This window comes from Trachypithecus francoisi, unplaced genomic scaffold, assembly GCF_009764315.1.
Source record: "Trachypithecus francoisi isolate TF-2019V2 unplaced genomic scaffold, Tfra_2.0 Lachesis_group20, whole genome shotgun sequence".
Lineage (NCBI taxonomy): Eukaryota > Metazoa > Chordata > Mammalia > Primates > Cercopithecidae > Trachypithecus > Trachypithecus francoisi.
Genome location: NW_022681466.1, coordinates 41,272,916 through 41,294,213, shown reverse-complemented (window position 1 = coordinate 41,294,213; position 21,298 = coordinate 41,272,916). Strand labels below are relative to the sequence as shown.

Genomic DNA, 21,298 nt, shown 5'->3' with positions numbered 1-21,298 from the left:
GCAAGGATTGTGAAAACTCAGGGGAATATGACACCACCAAAAGAAACTAACAATAGACTCAGAAGAGTTGACGAACTGTGAAATATCAGATAATTTAGAATAATATTTTTAAAGAATTTCAGAAAATCACAAGCAAATATGGATAGAAAACTAAAAGAAATTTGGAAAACAATCAGGAACAAAGTGAGAAATTTGACAAGGAAATTGAAATAAATAAAAAACCAAATAGAAATATAAGAAAAGATAATACAATAATAGAACTGAAAAACTCTATTGAAAGTTTCAACAGCAGACTTGACAAAACATAGGAAAGAGTTAGCGAGCCTAAAGACAGAACATATGAAATTACTCACAGAAGGCAAGAGGATAAAGAAAATGAGTGAAGAAAGCTTACAAGATTTATAGGGAAAACAACAGAATATATATTCATCTCCTTGCCACACAGAACATACTCTAAAATTGATGACATAATTGGACCAAAAACAATCCTTGGCAAAGGCAAAAGAAAGGAAATCATACTAAACACACTGTTGTGCCACAGTGTAATAAAAATAGAAGGCAAGACTAAGAATATCACTCAAAATCATGTAATTACATGGAAATTAAACAACATGCTCCTGAATGACTTTTGGGTAAATAATGAAATTAAGGCAGAAATCAAGAAGTTCTTTGAAACTAATGAAAGCAAAGATACAACATACCAGAATCTCTGGGACATAGCTAAGGCAGTGTTAAGGGGGAAATTATACAGAGCACTAAATGTCCACATCAAAAAGTTGGAAAGATCTCAAATCAACAACCTAACATTACAACAGAAAGGCTTAGAGAAGCAAGAACAAATCAACCTCAAAGCTAGCAGAAGAGAAAAAATAACCAAAACGAGAGCTGAAATGAAGGAAACTGAGACACAAAAAGCCATTCAAAAGATCAATGAATTCAGGAATTTGTTTTTTGAAAAACAAACAAACTAATAAGATAGATAGGCCACTAGCTAGACTAATAAAGAAGAAAGAGAGAAGATCCAAATAAGCACGATTAGAAATGACTAAGGGAATGTTACCACTGAGCCCACAGAAATAAAAATAACCATCAGAAACTCCTATGGACACCCCTATGCATACAAACTAGAACACCTAGAAGAGATGAATCAATTCCTGGACACATACATCCTGCCAAGACTTAACCAGGAAGAAATTTATTTCATGAACAGACCAATAACAAACTCCAAAATTGAATCAGTAATAAATAGCCTAACAAACAAAAAAACTCCAGGACCTGACGGATTGACAGCCAAATTCTACCAGATATACAAAGAAGAGCTGCTACCATTCCTACTGAAACTATTCCAAAAAATTGAGGAGGAGAGACTCCTCCCCAACTCATTCTATGAGGCCAAAACCATCCTGATACCAAAACCTGGAACAGACAAAAAAAAAAAAAAAGAAAGAAAAGAAAACTTCAGGCCAATGCACTTGATGGACATTGTTGCAAAAATCCTCAACAAAATACTGGCAAACTGAATCCAGCAGCACATCAAAAAGCTAATCCACCACGATCAAGTAGACTTCATCCCCAGAATGCAAGGTTGGTTCAACATACACAAATCAATGAATGTGATTCATCACATAAACAGAACTAAAGACAAAAACCACATGATTATCTCAGTAGATGCAAAAAAAAAAAAAAAAAAAAGGCTTTCAGTAAAATTCAACACCCCTTCATGTTAAAAACTCTAAATAAACCAGGCATTAAAGGAACATACCTCAAAATAAGAGCCATCTTTAACAAACCTACCACCATTATGCTGAATGGGTAAAAGCTGGAAGCATTTCCCTTGAAAACCAAAAAAAGACAAGAATTCCCTCTCACCACTCCTATTCACCATAGTATTGGAAGTCCTAGCCAGAGCAATCAGGCAAGAGACAGAAATAAAGGACATCCAAATAAGAAAAGCAGAAGTCAAACTTTCTGTTTGTAGACATGATTCTATATCTAGAAAATCCTATAGTTTCAGCCCCAAAGCTCCTTCAGCTGATAAAAAACTTCAGCAAAGTTTTAGGATGCAAAATCAATGTACAAAAATCACTAGTATTCCTATATACCAACAACAGTCAAGCCAAGAGCAAACCAGAAAGCAATCCATTCACAATTGCCACAAAAAGAATAAAAGACATAATATACCTAGGAATACAGCTAACCACGGAGGTGAAAAGTCTCTACAATGAGAATTATAAAACACTGCTCAAAGAAATCAGAGAAGACACAAACAAATGGAAAAACATCCCATGCTCATGGACTGGAAGAATCAGTATCACTAAAATGGCCAAAGCAATTTATAGATTCAACGCTATACCTACCAAACTGCCAATGACATTTTTCACACAATTAGAAAAAACTATTTCAAAATTCATATGAAACCAAACAGAGCCTGAACAGCCCAAGCAATCCTAAGTAAAGAGAACAAAGCTGGAAGAATCACCTTACTCAACTTCAAAGTATACTACAGAGCTATATTAACCAAAACAGCCTGGTACTGGTACAAAAACAGACACATAGACCAATGAAACAGTATAGAAAGCCCAGAAATAAGGCTACACATTTACAACCACTTGATCTTTGACAAAGATGACAAAAATAAGTGACAGGGAAAAGATTCCCTATTCAATGAATGGTATTGGGATAACTGGCTAGCTGTATGCATAAGACTGAAGCTGAATCCCTTCCTTACACTATAAACAAAAATCAACTCAAGAATAATTAAAGACTTAAATGTAAAACCTAAAACTATAAAAATGCTGGAAGACAATCTAAGCAATACCATCCTGGACATAGGAACAGGCAAAGATTTCATGACAAAGACACCAAAAGCAATCACAACAAAAACAAGTTGACAAATGGGCTCTAATGAAACTTAAGAGCTTCTGCACAGCAAAAGAAACTATCAACAGAGTAAACACACAACCTACAGAATGGGAAAAAATATTTGCAAACTATGCATCTGACAAAGGTCTAATATCCAGCATCTATAAGGAACATAAACAAATTTACAAGAGAAAAACAAACAATCCCATTAAAAAGTGGGAAAGGACATGGGCAGACACTTCTCAAAAGAAGACATACATGTGGCCAACAAGTATAGGAAAAAAAGCTCAATATCACTGATCATTAGAAAAATGTAAATTAAAACAACAATGAGATACCATCTCACACCAATCAGAATGGCTATTAGTAAAAAGTCAAAAAATGACAGATGCTGGCAAGGGTGTGGAGAAAATGGAACACTTATACACTATCAGTGGGAGTGTAAGTTAGTTCAACCATTGTGGAAAGCAGTATGGCTATTCCTCAAAGACCTGAAAACAGAACTACCACTCAACCCAGAAAACCCATTACCAGGTGTATACCCAGAGGAGTATAAATCATTCTACCATAAAGACACATGTACATGAATGTTCACTGCAGCACTATTCACAATAGCAAAGACATGGATCACCTAAATGTTCATCAGTGACAAACTGGATAAAGACAATGAGGTACATATATACCATGGAATACTATGCAGCCATAAAAGAATGAGGTCATATCTTTTACAGGAACATGGATGGAGCTGGAGTATATTATCCTTAGAAAACTAACAGGAACAGAAAACCAAAGACCACAAGTTCTCACTTGTAAGTAGTGGCTAAATTGATGTTACCAATGCAACAAACCTTCACATGTACCCCCAAACCTAAAATAAAATTTAAAAGAAGACTTACAAGACATCATCAAGTAAATGAATCTCCACATAACAGAAATTCCCAAGACAGAAAAAGGTCCACAAAGCATATTTTTAAAAAATGATGACTGAAAATTTCCCAAATCCCAAGAAAAATTATATCATCCAGGCACAGGAAGAAGTAATCAATCAAATTTAACCCAAAGGGGAAATCCCCAAGGCACACAATAATCAAATTAGTAAAAATGAAAGACAAAAAAAGAATACTTAAAGTAGCAAGAGAAAAGGCACATATCATATTCACTGGAGCCCCAATATGGCTTTCAATGGATTTCTCGACAAAAACCCTGAAGGCCAGAAGAGAGTAGGATGCTGTATTCCAAATTTGGGGGTTGGGTGGGGGAAAGGAGCAACTGGCAATTAAGAATACATACTCGGCCAGGCGTGGTGGCTCACGCTTGTAATCCCGGCACTTTGGGAGGCCGAGGTGGGTGGATCACGAGGTCAGGAGATCGAGACTATCCTGGCTAACATGGTGAAACCCCATCTCTACTAAAAATACAAAAAATTAGCTGGGCGTGGTGGCGGGCGCCTGTAGTCCCAGCTACTCGGGAGGCTGAGGCAGAAGAATGGCGTGAACCCAGGAGGCGGAGCTTGCACTGAGCCGAGATCGGGCCACAGCACTCCAGCCTGGGAGACAGAGCCAAACTCCGCCTCAAAAAAAAAAAAAAAAAAGAATACATACTCAACTTAGCTATTCTTCAGAAATGAAGGAGAGATAAAGATTTTCCCAGACAAATCAAAGCTGGGGTTATTCATCAACACCAGACCTGTCTTACACAAAATGCTAAAGGGAGTTTTTCAACCTGCAAGAGAGAGATGAATACTAACATGTAACAAGAAAACATCTAAAGACATTAAACTGACTTGGAAAAACAAGAAAACAGACACATTCAGAATAGTCTAATACTGGAACAGAAGCAATTAAACCACTTATGTCTTGAGCATGCAGACTAAAACACAAAACTATTTAAAAATAATAACTACAATAACTGGCTAAGAGACACGCAATATAAGAAGATGTAAATTGAAGCATCAAAGAGTCAAAACGTGGTGAAGAGGATGGTGTTAAAGTGTAGTTTTTTTTTGTTATTTTTCTTTTGGTTGTGTTCAAAGTTAAGTCACTATCAGTTTAAAATAACCTCTTATAACTAAAAGATGTTTTTGTAAGCCTCATGGTAGCCACAAAGCAAAATAAATACACTAAAAATAGCACAGAATCAATAGATACACTACAAATAGCATAGAATCAAAACATACTACCAAAGAAAATCACTTAACCACAAAGGAAGACAGTAAAGAAGGAAGAAAGGATTTACAAAACAATCAGAACACAAGTAAGAAAATGGCAGCAGTAAACTCTTTCCTACCAAAAACTTTGAATGCAAATGGGTTAAATTCTCCAATTAAAAGACACAGAATGCCTAAATGGATTTAAAAGAAAACAAGATTCAATGATATGCTGTCTTCAAGAAACTCACTTCACCTATAAAGACACGCACAGACTGAAAGTAAAGAGATAGAAAATGATATCTCATGCAAATGGAAACCATAAAAGAGCAGGAATAGTTACACTTATATTAGATTATATTGACTTTAAGTAAAGAACTGTAAAAAGACAAAGAATGCTATATAACAGAGAAATCAATACAGAAAGATAATATAATAATTGTAAATATACCTGCACCCAACACTATAGCACCCATACATAAAAAACAAAATTTAACAGACCAAAAGGGAGAGACTGACTGCAATACAATAATAGTAGTAGACTTCAACATTCCACTTTCAGAATGGACACATGATCCAGACAGAAAATCAGCAAAGAAATATTCGAGGTAAACTGTCCTCTAGACCAAATGGACCTAACAGACATTTACAGAATTTTCCACCCAACTAGTGCAGACATTTACAGAACATTTCCTCAACAGCACATGGAATAGTCTCCAGTATAGACCAAATATTAGGTCACAAAACAAGTCTTAACAAATTTTTAAAAATCAAAATCATATCAAGTATCTTTTCTGATCACAATAGAATAAAACTAGCTATTAATAACAGAAAGGATGTTGGAAACTGTATAAATTCATGGATATCAAACAGCAGACCCCTTGATAAGAAATGGATCAATGAAGAAATTCAAAGAGAAATGTTAAAATTTATTGAGACAAATGAAAATAAAAATACAACACATTAAAACCTATGAGATGCAGGAAAATCAGTTCAAAGAGGAAAGTTTATAACAATAAATGTCTACATCAGAAAAGCAGAAAGACATCAAATAAACAATCTAACACTACACTTCTAGGAAATATAAAAGGTAGAACAAACCAAACCCCAGATTTGTAGAAGAAATGAAATTATAGATTAGAACAAAAATAACTGAAATTGAAACCAAAAAAAGAAAAGTCAACAAAACAAAAAGTTGTTTTTAAAAAAGATAAGCAAAACTGACAAACCTTTAGCTAGACTACGTAAGAAAAAAGAGAAGAGACCCAAATAAATAAAACCAGAGATAAAAAGGGAGACACTAAAATTGACACCACAGAAAAACAAAGGATCCAGTAAAGTCTATTATAAACATCTACACACCAACAAAATGTAAAGCCTATTAACAGAAGAAATGGATAAACTTCTGAGAACATGCAACATACCAAAATTCAACTATGAAGAAATAGAAAAACAGAACAGACCAGTAATGCGTAATGAGATTGAAGCAGTAATAAAATCTTTCATCAAAGAAAAACCCAGGACCTTAGGGCTTCACTGCTGAATTCCACCAAACATTTGAAAAAGAACTAATATCAATTCTACTCAAAGTCAACAAAAAAAGGAAGAGGAGAGAATACTTCCAAACTTATTCTACAAGGCCAGCATTAACCTGATACTAAAACCCAACAAGGACACACACATACACACACACAAAGAAAATTAGAAGTTCATATCCCTCATGAACATAGATGTAAAAATCCTCAGGAGCATAGTAGCAAACTGAATTCAGCAACACATTAAAAAGATCATTCATCATGACCAAGTGGGATTTATCCTGGGGATGCAAGGATGATTCAACATAAATACATCAATAATACACCACATTAATGAAACCAAGAACAAAAACCATATAGTCACTTCAATCGATGCTGAAAAATCATTCAATAAAATTCAACATCCCTTTATAATTAAAAAAAAAAAAAAACCTCTCAACAAACTGTGTATAGTAGAAACACTTCTCAAAACAGTAAAGGCCATATAGGACAAACCCAGAGCTAACATCATAGTGAAAAGGGAAAAATTGAAAGTCTTTCCTCTAAAATCTGAAATAAAACAAGGATGCTCACTTTCACCATTTCTATTCAACATAGATAGTATTGGGAGTCCTAGTCAGAGCAATTAGGCAAGAGAAAAAAATAAGAGGCATCCAAATTAGAAAGGAAGAAGTCAAATTATCCTTATTCACAGACAATATGATCCCATATTAAGAAAAACCTAAAGACTCCACCAAAATAATGTTAGAACCACCAAACAAATTCAGTAAGGTTGCAGGACATAAAATCAACATGCAAAAATCAGTAGCAATTCTATGCACCAACAGTGAACAATCATGAAAAAAAAATCAAGAAAGCAATCCTATTTACAGTAGCTATAAAAAAATCTAGGAATACATTTTACCAAAAGTAGTAAAAGTTTCTACACTGAAAACTTAAAACACTGATCAAAGAAATTAAAGAGAACACAAAAATGGAAAGACACTCCATGCTCATGGATTGGAAGAATTACCAATGATAAAATGCCCACACTACCCATAAAAATCTACAGATTGATTGCAATCTGTATCAAAATACCAATGAGATTCTTCAGAGAAATACAAAAAACAATTCTAAAATTTGTATGGAACCACAAAAGACCCCAAATAGCCATAGTGATCTTGTGCAAAAATTATAAAGCTGGAGGAATTGCACTACCAGGCTTCAAAATATACTGCAAAGCTATCATAACCAAAACAGCATGGTAATGGTAGAGAAATATACACATTGGCCAATGGAACACAATAGAAAAGCCAACACATCTTTACAGCTAACTCATTTTTGACAAAGGTGTCAAGAACATATTTTGGAGAAAGGACAGTCCCTTCATAAACAGTACTGGGAAAATTGGATATCCTTATGCAGAAGAATGAAACCAGGCCCCTATCTCTCATCATATAAAAAAATCAAGTCAAAATGGATTAAAGACTTAAATGTATGACCTGAGAGTATGAAACTACTTGAAGAAAATATTGGTCTAGGCAAAGTTTTTTTTTTTTTTTTGTAAGACTTCAAAAGCACAAGCAACCAAAGCAAAAGCAGAAAAATGGGATTATATCAAGGTAAAAATCTTGAAAAATATTGAAGTAAATATACATTAGTACTGACTTTCTACACAGCAAAGAAAACAATCAAGAGTAAAAAGAAATCAGAGAACATATTGGCAACCTATCCATCTGACAACAGATTATATAAGGAAATCAACAGCAAAAAACAAATAATCCAATTTAAAAATTGGCAAATGATCTGAACAGACATTTTTCAAAAGAAGACATACAAATTGCCAACAGGGCATGTGAAAAAAATGCTCCATATCACTAATCATCAGAGAAATGTAAACCAAAGCAACAATGAAAGGATATCTCATCCACTTAAAATTGCTATTATCAAAAAGATAAAAAACAAACGCTTATGCGGATGTGGAGAAAGGGGAACACTAATACACTGTTTGTCGGAATACAAATTAGTATAGTCACTATGGAAAACAGCATAAAGTTTCCTCAAAAAACTAAAATTAGATCTAGCATATAACCCAGCAATTCCACTGCTGAATATATACCCAAAAGAAAGGAAATTAGTATACCAAAGAGAGATCTGCACTCCCATGTTTATTGCAGCATTATTCACAATACCAAAGATATGGAAACAACATAAGTGTACATCAGCAAAGGGGTAGATAAAGAAAATGTGCGATATATACACACCAGAGTATTAGCTATAAAAAGAATGAAATTCTGCCATTTTCAGCAACATGGATAGAATTAGATATCATGTTAAGTGAAATAAGCCAGGCACAGAAAGACAAATATTGCATGTTCTCATTCGTATGTGGGAGCTAAAAAAGTGGATCTCATGAAGGTGAGAGGAGAATGATAGTTACCAGAGGCTGGGAAGGGAAAAGAGGAGAAGGCATAAAGAGAGGTTGGTTAATGAATACAAAAATACAGTTAAACGTAAGGAAGAAATTCTAGTGTTCGATAGCACAGTGGGGTGCCTATAGTTAATAATTTATTGAACATTTCAAAATAGCTAGAAAAAAAGATTTGAAATCTTCTTAACACAAAGAAATGATAAATGTTTGAGGTGTTGGCTATCCTAATTACCCTGATTTGATCACAACACATTGCAAGAATGTATAAAAATTTCACATATATCTGATACATACAATTCTTAAATATCAATATAAATGTTTTAAAGGTTTGCATAATTATCAGTACTAATCTTAAACAAACATACACACAACAAAAAACAAACCAAAAAAAACTCCCCAGACCTAAACTGTATGTGCATGCACATACACACACACACACACACACACCACACACACACAGACTTAAGGCACAAATATCTGCTTATTTTACTCACTCCCACTTCTCTCCATTTAAATATAAAACTTTGATGATAGCAAATAAGCTCTTCTACTTTCAATAACTTCCCAAGTCGAGTCACTATCTTTTGCTGTATTGACCTAAGGCATTTTCATTTATTCTAAATAGAAATTTTTTCATCACAGGGCATCCCAAAAGACAAAACCAAACACCTCTGAGGAATACAGAACTCCAATTTTTTAATGCTTCTATTAGAATACTAAAAATTAGGCTACAGAAGAACAAAGGAGGATTAATCTTGTAATTTTTAAATGCCTACTTTAAACCAATTATTTGTAACTCTAGGTTTTATTTTCAAATAACCTTAACATAAAATATACTCTCTTTTAATTTTCTCCAAGTAAAACATAGTTTGCTAGCTTCAGATAACTAGACTTTGAAGTTAAGCTATTGATTTGCTCTACTGGATTGCCAGAAAATAAAGTGCTCTTTAATGTGCAGCAGAAGGCAGAGAGAGAAAGGGGGAAAACTTCGTTGGGAAACTGTGAAAGTCATTCAGAAGGGAGCAGTCTATTTCTACCTACATCCATGACTCCACATGACATTGAGCTTTGTAGTCCCTCTCAGATAAGGATGATAGACTTTTGAACATGTAAATATTCAAGCATTAATGATGATAGGTACCCCTGCATTTTTTGTTAATAAACAAATGATCCAGATATTATTCTAATATTTGTTTAGTGGACTCACTGTGATACGAGTGCCTCACATACAAATGACATAAAGTAGGAGAGCTGGGGCTCATGTAAAAAAGGGTGTAAGGAACATCAATTTCTTCTTGTTACATAGGAGATACATAAATATGTTTAAAATATTTGATTTGGCTTGATTTGTGTATTTTGTCAAAATAACAACAAAAGTCTTAGTTTTTCTTTTTAATCATGCCAATTATTATTTTTTAAGTTTTTTTGGCTATTTTTTATTTCTTTAAATACTTATCCTACAACAGTACTCCAAACCTCAGCATCACACACTATATCCATGTAACAAACCTGCACATGTACCTCCTGAATCTAAAATGAAAGTTGAAATAAAAAAATTATTCTATAAAAAGGCTTAGTTTTTGTATAAGACAAGATTATAACCCCTGTCATGTTCAAGAAAACTTTACAATTTAGGTCATTCAAAAGCACATTAATATAAACCTTAATATAAATGAACACAAATTCATCACATTCGGATTATGTACACATCCTAAGTCTTCCAAGTTATTTGTGTATTTTTTTACTTGGTAAATTAAATTATTGTTATATTTAGAGGTGCCATTATCTATTATACCAGGCTATAGCTTATATATCCAGAGGAAAATGCTGACTTTAAGTTCACCAATATTTGTGGAACATAATAAAAAATATACAGGATATTGTTGGCCAATCAATTTTATAATGCTAACCTGAGGATAACATTTAATTTAAAGTTTAAGGATATAAAACTCCACATTTTTCAGCAAAGGAAAAAGTCATGGAAAAGATGAAAGTAAAAAGAACAAAATTGAGGTTGGAAATCCATCTTAAGCCGAAATGACAATGTCTTCATAAGTTAATATTAATCCTTTAATTATAAATTTTAAAGGTTTAAGTAGTTTCTATGGCCTTAACTTTGAATAATTATGCCATATGGAGCTTTTCTTAAATTTGAAAAAGATGCTGAATTGTTGCTCAAAGCCTTTTCATGATTTCAGGCTGGCAGAATTCCAGTATAATCCTTCAGACACCACTTAAAATTAGAGACCAGGAACCCAAGCTGGTAAATGCTATGTCAAAATGCTAAGAGCTTTTTACTGAGTAGAGTACGTTGTAGAAAACGTTTGATGTGCTGGTATATTTATAAATATCAAAACATGAAGCTGAAAACAACTATTTATAGTGGAGAATTTACAAAGGAAAAGATGAACAGATTAGACTAAATTTAAATAAAATGTTTGTGTATCATAAAATTAAATCATAAAAGGCAAATGCCAAAGATATCTGCCACAAAGATAAGGGTTTTTTAAGGGTTTTATCATTCTAATATAAAAGGAGCTTATTAGATGAGCTGATGAGAAAAACAGTAGGACCCTAAAAGAAGAAAAACTGGCAAAAGACATGAACAGGCAATTTCCAGAAAATGAAATATAAATAAGTAACAGGTAAATCCACTGTAAATGTTCAATCTCTCACACTTAAAAATACAAATTAAAACAACTGTTGTTCACAAACATGTACTACAAATTAGGTAAAACTACTAATAAATCTACAGACTAAGTAGATACTCTACTGAAGTAAATATACATTAGTATAAACTTTCTGAAATGCAATTTGACCTGTTAATTCTACTAGGATTTCAACCTAAAAAAATTGAAATTGAAAATGTTAACAGAAGTTTATGTATAATGATGACAATCTCCACATTAAACAATTAAAAAAAAATCTAAATGTTTGGTTGGGTGCAGTGGCTCACGCCTATAATCACAGCACTTTTAGGAGGTCAAGGTGGGAGGATCACCTGAGGTCAGGAGTTCGAGACCAGCCTGGCCAACATGGTGAAACCTTGTCCCTACTAAAGATACAAAAATTAGCTAGATGTGGTGGCACTTGCCTGTAGTCCCAGTTACTCGGGAGGCTGAGGCAGGAGACTCGCTTGAACGCACAAGCCAGAGGTTGTAGTGAGCCGGGATCAGGCCACTGCACTCCATCATGGACAACAGAGCAAGACTCTATCTCAACAAACAAACAAACAAACCCCCACAAAACTAAATGTTCTAAAATAAAGAAATAACACAATTAATTATATCTGGCTGGGCGCAGTGGCTCACGCCTGTAATCCCAGCCCTTGAGGAGGTCGAGACAGGCGGATCACGAGGTCAGGAGATCAAGACCATCCTGGCCAACATGATGAAACCCTGTCTCTACTAAAATACAAAAAATTAGCCAGGCATGGTGGCACGTGCCTGTAGTCCCAGCTACTAGGAAGGCTGAGGCAGGGGACTCGCTTGAACCCGAGAGGCAGAGGTTGCAGTGAGCCAAGATTGCGACACTGCACTCCAGCCTGGCGACAGAGCAAGACTCCGTCTCAAAAAAAAAAAAATTATGTTTTATCAAAGGCCAGATGAGGTGGCTCACGCCTGTCATCCCAGAACTTTGGAAGGCCAAGGCGGGGTGGATCACTTGAGGTCAGGAGTTCAAGGCCAGCCTGATCAACATGGAGAAAACCTGTCTCTACTAAAATACAAAATTAGCCGGGTATGGTGGCACATGCCTCTAATCCTAGCTACTCGGGAGGCTGAGGCAGGAAAATCACTTGAACCTGGGAGGCGGAGGTTGTGGTGAGCTGAGATTGCGCCATTGCATTCCAGCCTGGGCAACAAGAGTGAAACTCCGTCTCAATATATATATATATATATATATGTTGTTACATCCATAAAACAGGATATCATGAAACAATGAAAATAATATTTTCAAATAATTTCAAATGACATTGGAATATTCTTAGTATAATACTTTAAAAAGCAAGAGATTGAATTGTTTAATTACTATGCTCTTGGGCAGCTAAGTTAGTATGGCTATTTTACATATACATTAAATTATTACTATTATAGCTGGGTGGTGGTAGGAATCGGGACTTTTACACCTTTCTCCACTTCCTTATTTTCTAAAATATCCTCTATTTCAAGGAAGGTTATTTTTAAAATAGCTGAATAGGTTTCTAAAATAATGGTCCAATTTAGATACCAAAGTTTTAATCAATCTTCTGAAAATTACCCACTATCATCACTTAGTAATGTTCTTTAATTTTTTAAAAGTTCATATTTTATGGGCTTTGTTTCAATTCGGTTTGGAAAGATTTTAAAAGGCCACAAAAAAAGCTTTCACTTTGCAAATGTCAATCCTTTACTCTCTTGGATTCTGTATTGGAAGCATTTTGGCCCTGTGGAGATATGTCATTTTTCTCTTCACTCAAAATCATTGAAGATATCATCTGGGTCTAAATTGCTGCTGACAGAAACTCAGGTAGGATCTGGACTTAGGAATTCTTTTATAACCTTAACATTGTAAGCGCTACTGAAACAACACAGACCCATATAGAATGTTACATTGAGATTATTTATTATTCTGGTGTTACTGTCCTCTCCTCTTTGAACCTCAATTTTATACTCAACGAGAGAAAATGAACTTCTAAACCTCTGAATTCTTGACTGGGTTTTAAACTGCTGGCAAATATTTTAAATTTCCTATTTATTTAAACACGATAAAAACATCAAACTTTTAAAAAGATATAGTGAGAAGAGTTCAAGTAACTGGCAGAATGACACAACAGACTCACAACAGACTTAGCAGCTTGTTAGTTTTAATTCAAACTCTTACAGTAAAAACTCAAATTTTAAAAACTTTGTGTAGAAAAATGCAAACTATGTCTGAATAAAGATTAATGCTGTGTTTTCAACTTATTAAGTGATACGAAGGAAATCAAAACACTAAAATAACATATAAATGAGTATTTGAATACAAGAATCATACCCTACCTAAAGTATTTATAATGAGTTGAAATCAAATGTGGATAAATCAGTAACAGTTTATTCACATGACCAGGCACAGAGGCTATTCTTGAATTTCTCCGTAGATTATCATTCTTGTTGTTTTTTTCTTTTTGAGATGGAGTCTCGCTCTGTTGCCCAGGCTACAGTTCAGTTCAGTGGTGATCTCAGCTCACTGCCAGCTCCGCTTCCTGGGTTCACGCCATTCTCCTGCCTCAGCCTCCCAAGTAGCTGGAACTACAGGCGCCCACCACCACACCTGGCTAATGTTTTGTATTTTTTAGTAGAGATGGGGTTTCACCGTGTTAACAGGGATGGTCTCGATCTCCTGACCTCGTGATCCGCCCGCCTCAATTATCATTCTTTTATTCACTCACTTAACATTTAATGAGTGCTTACTTTGTGTAAGTCACCATGAAAGCTCCTGGGGCATTAGAAACAAATATTTCCTGCTTTCAGGGAATTCAGAGTCCAGGTGTTCACTGCATTTGGAAATGCTAAACTCCTTTGACTATTTATGTAAAAATATCAATCAATTGGAAATACAAATTACTCTTGATGTGAGCATAGCATTTAGATTTCATCACATGGACTCTGAGGTTGGTGAAGTCCACCAACTGGACAAAAACTGAACTCATCGCACTAAACACTATCCTATGTAAAAGAGAGTCTTCCCTTTCCCCCAGACTCTCCCTTTTTGTCAATAAGTCCCTCCATTCTGGTTCATCTCAGTACCTCCATCCATGTCAGCTAAAAGGACTGTCCTTAAACCTCCTTTCTACCTTCTGGGATCCCCTGTGTTCTCACTTCAATCCAGGAGCATTCCATTCTTCCAGATACAGGATACCCATGCTCCCTCCTCTACCTGTAGAACTCCAATTCTATAGGAACAAATTCCCTTACATCTTCTTCCTTTCCAAGGCATTCCACTGTTCCGCTGGAAGCCTGTTTCGCTTTTCTTGAAACTCTTCACCTAAGCAGATTACTCTGATTCTTCACTAAGAATACAGATGCTATTAGCTACAAGGTCCTTTCAAGTCTTGTCAGAGAGCTTCTCTGTATCTTTACCAATCTTTGTCTTCCTTCCTCCCTTGGTGAAAGTCATGCCTCCTGTCACTCATTCATGTAATACATACCCGAAGGGCACCTGCCCCGAGCTGGGTTTTCTAGGCACTGGTGGTACAGAAGTAAACAAGCTCAACAAGGTCCTGCTAACAGAGCTTGTGTTCTAGTGGGTGGGAGGAAATAAACAAGCGAACAAATAAAAGGATGATTTCAGGTAATGCTATGAGCTATGAAGACAATGGGACAAAAATAGGTGGCATAGGTAGGCTAGACTTTGGATGAAAAGGTCAGGGAAGGATGCTCTGAGGAGTGTAGAATGATGACAAGGAGGTTGGCCATTGAAAACATCATGTGGAGAAGTATTCTGGCAGAGGATGACAGCAGCTGCAAAGACCTAGAGGCAGGGGAGAGTGTTGCACATTCTGGGAAAAGACAAATGGACCCTTGCAGCCTTGTAGCCATGGGCCGAGGTGGGCCTGTGCTGGGTCTGTGCTGGGATGCCATTCCCACCTGCACCACCTCACAGATCACAAGCCATCCATGATCTCTGATTCTTCACGTCACCAAGCTGTTCCTCTCCATTAGTCCCTTCGTATGTACTGCAAAATGCTCAACACATGTTCAGCCTCCAAATATATTCTCTTTCACTCCTGCTGCTCTTTGGAACTGCATCTTCCTTTCAGCATCGTATTTTCCCAAACAACAGAAAGTTCCCTCACTTCCACTCTCAGACTTATCTTTTGTAACCCTGTTTCTGGGCACATGATCATTTTCAGCGCACTGTCCAAGACCATCAATGACTTCGTGGTTTCACATCCAGTGACCTTCCTTCAACCCCCACCCTTCCCGAGTTTGGGTCACATTCTTGACAATCCCCCTTTCCAAATAGTCTTTTCCTCTATTTCCATAAAAATGCATTCTTCTCACGTCCCTTCTACCTTCGTGACCCTTCTTTGACTGTTTCCTCCCTGACCCCTCAAACGGAGTTGTACCCCGAAGTTCTTCCTTCACAGTTGCCCTTGCTCTCCCTCCCTCCCCCTCCTCTTTCCCCCTTGCTTTAACAGTCCCACTCACTCACAAGGCCACAGGCCGGGCCTTCTCTGTGGGTGATTCCCACAGCTGTTTGTCTCCAATCCTGCCTGCTCTTGGGATATCCAGAAGCATTCTGTCAACAGCAAGGGAAAGTGGAGTGTCACTTCAAACTCCACATGTTCTTAACTCAGTTCAGCTTCCTCCTCCTCCGACCAGAAACTTCCACATTCCTCATCGATTTATATTTAACCAGCCTAATCAGTGCTATCTCTATGATGATTTTCAAACGTCCCCTTTGTCCCCTTGCTACTGCCGACATTCTCACTGCCTTCTCATGCACATCTACTGTGCCTTCGAGGACCTCCTGCCTGGATTAATCCAGTCCTTGTCAGCTCCTGCTGCTGCTACCACACCTTGCCAACAGCAAGAGGATGATGTTCCTAATAATCACTGGAATCTTGACACTTCATTTCCCCAAAACCTTCAGCAACTCCTCACTGTTTACCCAAATGAAGCAAAAACGCTTATCACAGCTTTAGAGACTTTCGATGATCCCGAAGCTACCTCGGCTTGGTCGCTAGCTCTCTCCTTGATCAACCTCTATGTCACGGAAACGGTTTTGTTTGCTCTTGCTTTCCTTACTCTTTTAACTTAGAATGCCACTCAACATATCTACTAGTTAACATCCTACTTATGTTACTTATGTCTCATTCAAATGACATCTCTCCCAATTAATTTACCCTGATTTCCTCAGCAGAAAATGATTTTCCCTATAGTCACACTGTCTTGCATTCTAGTCATCTGCATAGTGTACTTGCAGGATTTTTCTTGCAGTCACTATTATTTTATCTATTTGAGGACAGTGGCCTGCTCCCTCATTTTTTATATACCCACAGTGCCTGGGATAATGCCTTTCTGGGATATAAAAATTCAGGTTTCTAATGCTAATTTTTAAATTATCTTTACCCTGTAAATTAGTTAGCATCATGTATAAACCTACGTTTGACAAAGTTCATCTCCTATTAAAAAGAGGCATTTGGAATGTGAATATATAATGCAAGAAAATTAAGGCCTAAATTGGATGTGTTATATGTCTGACTTTGGCAAATCCAATTTTCTTAAATCAAGGTGCACAGGTATCTGTGCCATTTAAGAACATTTACTTAGAAATACTTTGAACTACTAGAAGAGTCGACTGAAGCCAAGGTGAGGTGTGTGTAAGAGTTAACAGAAAAGGTAAGTGGCAACACCACTTTCACTTTCCATCAGTCTCTCTTTTATCTGCTGTTGTCGAAGTCTGAGATGACACCATATAAGAATATTTCCTGGCCGGGTGCGCTGGCTCACGCCTGTAATCCCAGCACCTTGGGAGGTCGAGGTGGGTGGACTGCCCAAGGTCAGGAGTTTGAGACCATCCTGGCCAACATGGTGAAACCCCATCTCTACTAAAAATACAAAAATTAGCCAGACGTGATGGCGGGTGCCTGTAATCCCAGTTATTCAGGAGGCTGAGGCAGGAGAACGCTTGAACCCAGGTGGTAGAAGTTGCAGTGAGCCAAGATCATGCCACTGTACTCCAGCCTGGGTGACACAGTAAGACTTTGTCTCAAAAAAAAAAAAAAAAATTCCCTAATTCCTGACCTGTATATTTTAGCATCAAGACATTATTTTATCCTGCTGTGAGGGAATTATCACTAACATCCACTTAGCCTGAACATGTCCTGAGTGGCCCAACCTATTGGTCTTGTAATCTTCTTCCTTTCAGCAAGGAGGAATTCCATCTGCCCACTGGCTTGGGAAAATAGCCTTGGTGCTGCCCGTGACTGCTCCACGCCACTCCCCATGCCCAGCATATCCCATGAAGCAACAGTGAATGCTGTCAGCTCTACCTACAGAACATATCCCAAATCTGATCAGGTTTTACTACTTCACTGCTACTGGCTAGACCCAACCCTCTATTACCTTTCCTCTATATTTTTGCAACAGCGTTTTAACCGGTCTCTCTACTTCCTCCTTTGCCGTCAATTCAGTCTATTCTCAGCACAGCAGATGATGACATCCCATTCAAGTGTGAGTCAAATCATGTCACTCCCATGCTCAAAATCTGCCAAGCTCCCCTACTCAGAGTCAAAGCAAAGCCCTCTCACTGGCCTACTCAGACCTACCTGACCTGGACCCATGCCCTCAGGTTTCTTCTCTGGCCTCATCACTTTCCCTCTTCTTCTCAGTCATCATTTCCAGACACACCACTTCCCTGCTGTTCCCCCAAGAAGTCAGGCTCACTCCTGCCTATTTATAGTCCTTTTTTCTATTTATTTCTGGGTTCAGAGCTATGCTGTCAAGGGCCAAATCTGCTGAAATCTGACTTTCAAATGAATTAAGGTACAATAAAGCAAGTACCTTAGGATCTCAGTCCATGTAAAATCAATGAAGTAATGGCTAGTATGGTATTGCATACTCTTTAAAGGCTCAACACCATTTGAAGAGAAAAAAGGATAGGTGGAAAGAAATTAAACAAAATTAGATGATTCTTAAGTTACCCTTTTCAAGTTTTTCATTCCCAAGATAAAGACTGGTCTTAAGAAACTACAGAGGCAATTTTGGAAATAGCAATTCACATTTAGTACCTGAATAAAATAGTTATACTTTTTCTGAACATCAAAAGAAAGAATATTTGAGATTGTACCTTGAATATAAGTCTAATCAAAATGTTTATAAACATTATATTGACATTTATTCCAATAATAAATAATTCTAAAATACTTTTCTTATTTCCACTGAAATATCAACCTGGGAAAATAAGTCATCATTTATGTGACACTGTTATAAAAAAAACTATAAAATCTAGAAAAGCTTATTAGACAACCGAGGGAAGATCTGAAACTTAGTCTCCATCTAGGAAAATTTAGGGATAGAGCCCCAGTATTTCTAATCAAAATAATATTTGACAATATTATAATATCACTTTATTGCAATGTGTATTTAATTACTATGGAATAGGATATTCCATATAATCCCTTCCATGAAAGTCAAGGGAAAAGTTAGGAAATTCCCTAGATTATTTTACTGGTACTTAGACATAGGAGCAAGATACTTAAATTCCTTGATTGAAGAGTTTATACATTTAAAGAGCAATGCCATGTCTACTACCTTTTGGAGATTAAATATAAGGGTGGTGGCAGTGGATTTTAAACATGGGTTTCAACTGTCTATTAAAAAACCAGTCAAATATCTTACCTTTTCCAGTGTCATCTCTGTCTCAGCGGCATGAGTCTTTTTCAGCTCTATTTTCATCTTTTCTGATTCAGCCTTCAGTTTGCTGACAACAATCTCGTGTTCCCTTGTAGCCCTTTGCTTTTCCTCTTCACGAAGAAGACCAAGCTCTACCAGCTGCTGTTTCCGCTGTGAGTTCACATTGATCAGTTCTTCTCTCAACTTGTGAACCTGGGCCTCCATGTCGGCAATAACCTTGTTTTAAAACATGGAAAAATGGGCAGAGGATATGAATAGGAAGTCACAAAAGAAGAACCAATGGGCAAAAGGCCAATAAATGAAATATAAACATATGGAATAGAAAGCTTAGATTGCACTCCATCCTTCCTTCTTTCCTTCCTTCCCTCCCTCTTTCCCTCTCCCTTTCTCCCTTCCCTTCCTTTTCCTTCCTTCCTTCTTCCCTTTCCTTCCTTCTCTCCCTCCCTTCCTTCCTTCCCTTTCCTTCCCTCTCTCCCTTCCCTTCCTTCCTTCCCTTTCCTTTCCTCTCTCCCTTCCCTTCCTTTTCCTTCCTTCCTTCCTTTCCCTCTCTCCCTTCCCTTTCCTTCCCTCTCTCCCTCCCTTCCTTCCTTCCTTCCTTCCTTCCTCCCTCCCTCCCTCCCTCCTCCTCCTCCCTCCTCCTCCTCCCTCCCTCCCTTCCTTCCTCTCTCCCTCCCTCCCTCCCTCCTCTATTTCCTTCATTCCATACTCCCATGTCATTCCTTCCTAGCTCAGAGGCAAATACCACCTGGAACATTTTACCATACATTTGGATCTTTAAACAACATATTGTTTAGTTTTACTTGTTTCTAATATCTATGTAAATGGAATATTACATGTATTTTTCTGAAACTTGCTTTTACAAATATTCAACATCACCATGTTCCTGAAATTCATCCATTGTTCCCTATTGGATTTTTGCTTTTTATTGATTGATTTCTGCTTTTATTTTTATGTCCTTCTTCCTACTTTCCTAAGGTTTATTTTGTATTCCTTCTTCTAACTTCTTATTTTGGATACTTAACTCATTTATTTTTATCATTTCTTCTTTTCTGATTTATAAATGTAAGACTGCATATGTCTCTCTGACTATTGATTTAGTTCCATCTCTTTGGTTTAGATATGTGGTATTTTCATTATCGTTTAGTTCAAAATTTTTTTTAACTTCTATTATGATTTTTTTATTTGACTTACGAACCATTTAGAAGTATGTTTCTTAATTCCCAAGCATATGGGACATATTAGTTTTCCAGGGTTGCCATAACAAAGTAGCACAAACTAGATGGCTTAAAAGAACAGAATTTTATTCTTTCCTAGTTCTGGAGGCTGGAAGTCTTAAAATCAAGGTGTTGGCAGAGTTGGTTCCTTCTGGAAACTCTGAAGGAGAAGCTGTTCCATGCCTGTCTCCTAGCTTCTGGTATTTCCTGACAATCCTTACTGTGCCTTGGTGTGTAAATGCATCATTCCAGTCAGTGCTGTTGTCTTCAGATGGATTTGTTCTCCCTGGATGTCTGTGTCTCTGTGGTGCTCTGTTTTATAAGGACACTGGTCATGCTGGATTTAGGGCCCACCTTAATCCAGCATCACCTAATTTTAACTTGATTACATCTGCAAAGATCCTATTTCTGGCCGGGCACAGTGACTCACGTCTGTAATCCCAGCACTTTGGGAGGCCGAGGTGGGTGGATCACAAGGTCAGGAGTTCAAGACCAGCCTGGCCAAGATATGAAACCCTGTCTCTACTGAAAATGCAAAAATTAGCTGGGCGTGGTGGCAGGCACCTGTAATCCCAGCTGCTCGGGAGGCGGAGGCACAGAATTGCTTGAACCTGGGAGGTGGAGGTTGCAGTTAGCTGAAATCGCACCACTGCACTCCAGCCTGGGCGACAGAGCAAGACTCTGCCTCAAAATAAAAATAAAAATAAAAATCCTATTTCCGGTTCTGTGTAGACAGGAAATTTTGAGGGGGA

The 21,298-nt window shown here is 37.0% G+C and overlaps 1 protein-coding gene across 11 annotated transcripts in view; it reads right to left on the bottom strand.

Annotated features, from left to right (window-relative positions):
* CEP112 (centrosomal protein 112) overlaps positions 1 to 21,298 on the bottom strand; it is a 564,728-nt gene that overhangs the window by 194,320 nt on the left and 349,110 nt on the right. For all 11 annotated transcript variants that reach the window (XR_004430727.1, XM_033183912.1, XM_033183914.1 and 8 more), the window contains one exon: positions 19,318 to 19,548. Coding sequence is in view for 10 of the 11 variants with exons in the window: in XM_033183912.1 (XP_033039803.1) it covers positions 19,318 to 19,548 (231 nt within the window). In the remaining variant the exon portion in view is untranslated. The remainder of the gene's footprint in view (positions 1 to 19,317; positions 19,549 to 21,298) is intronic.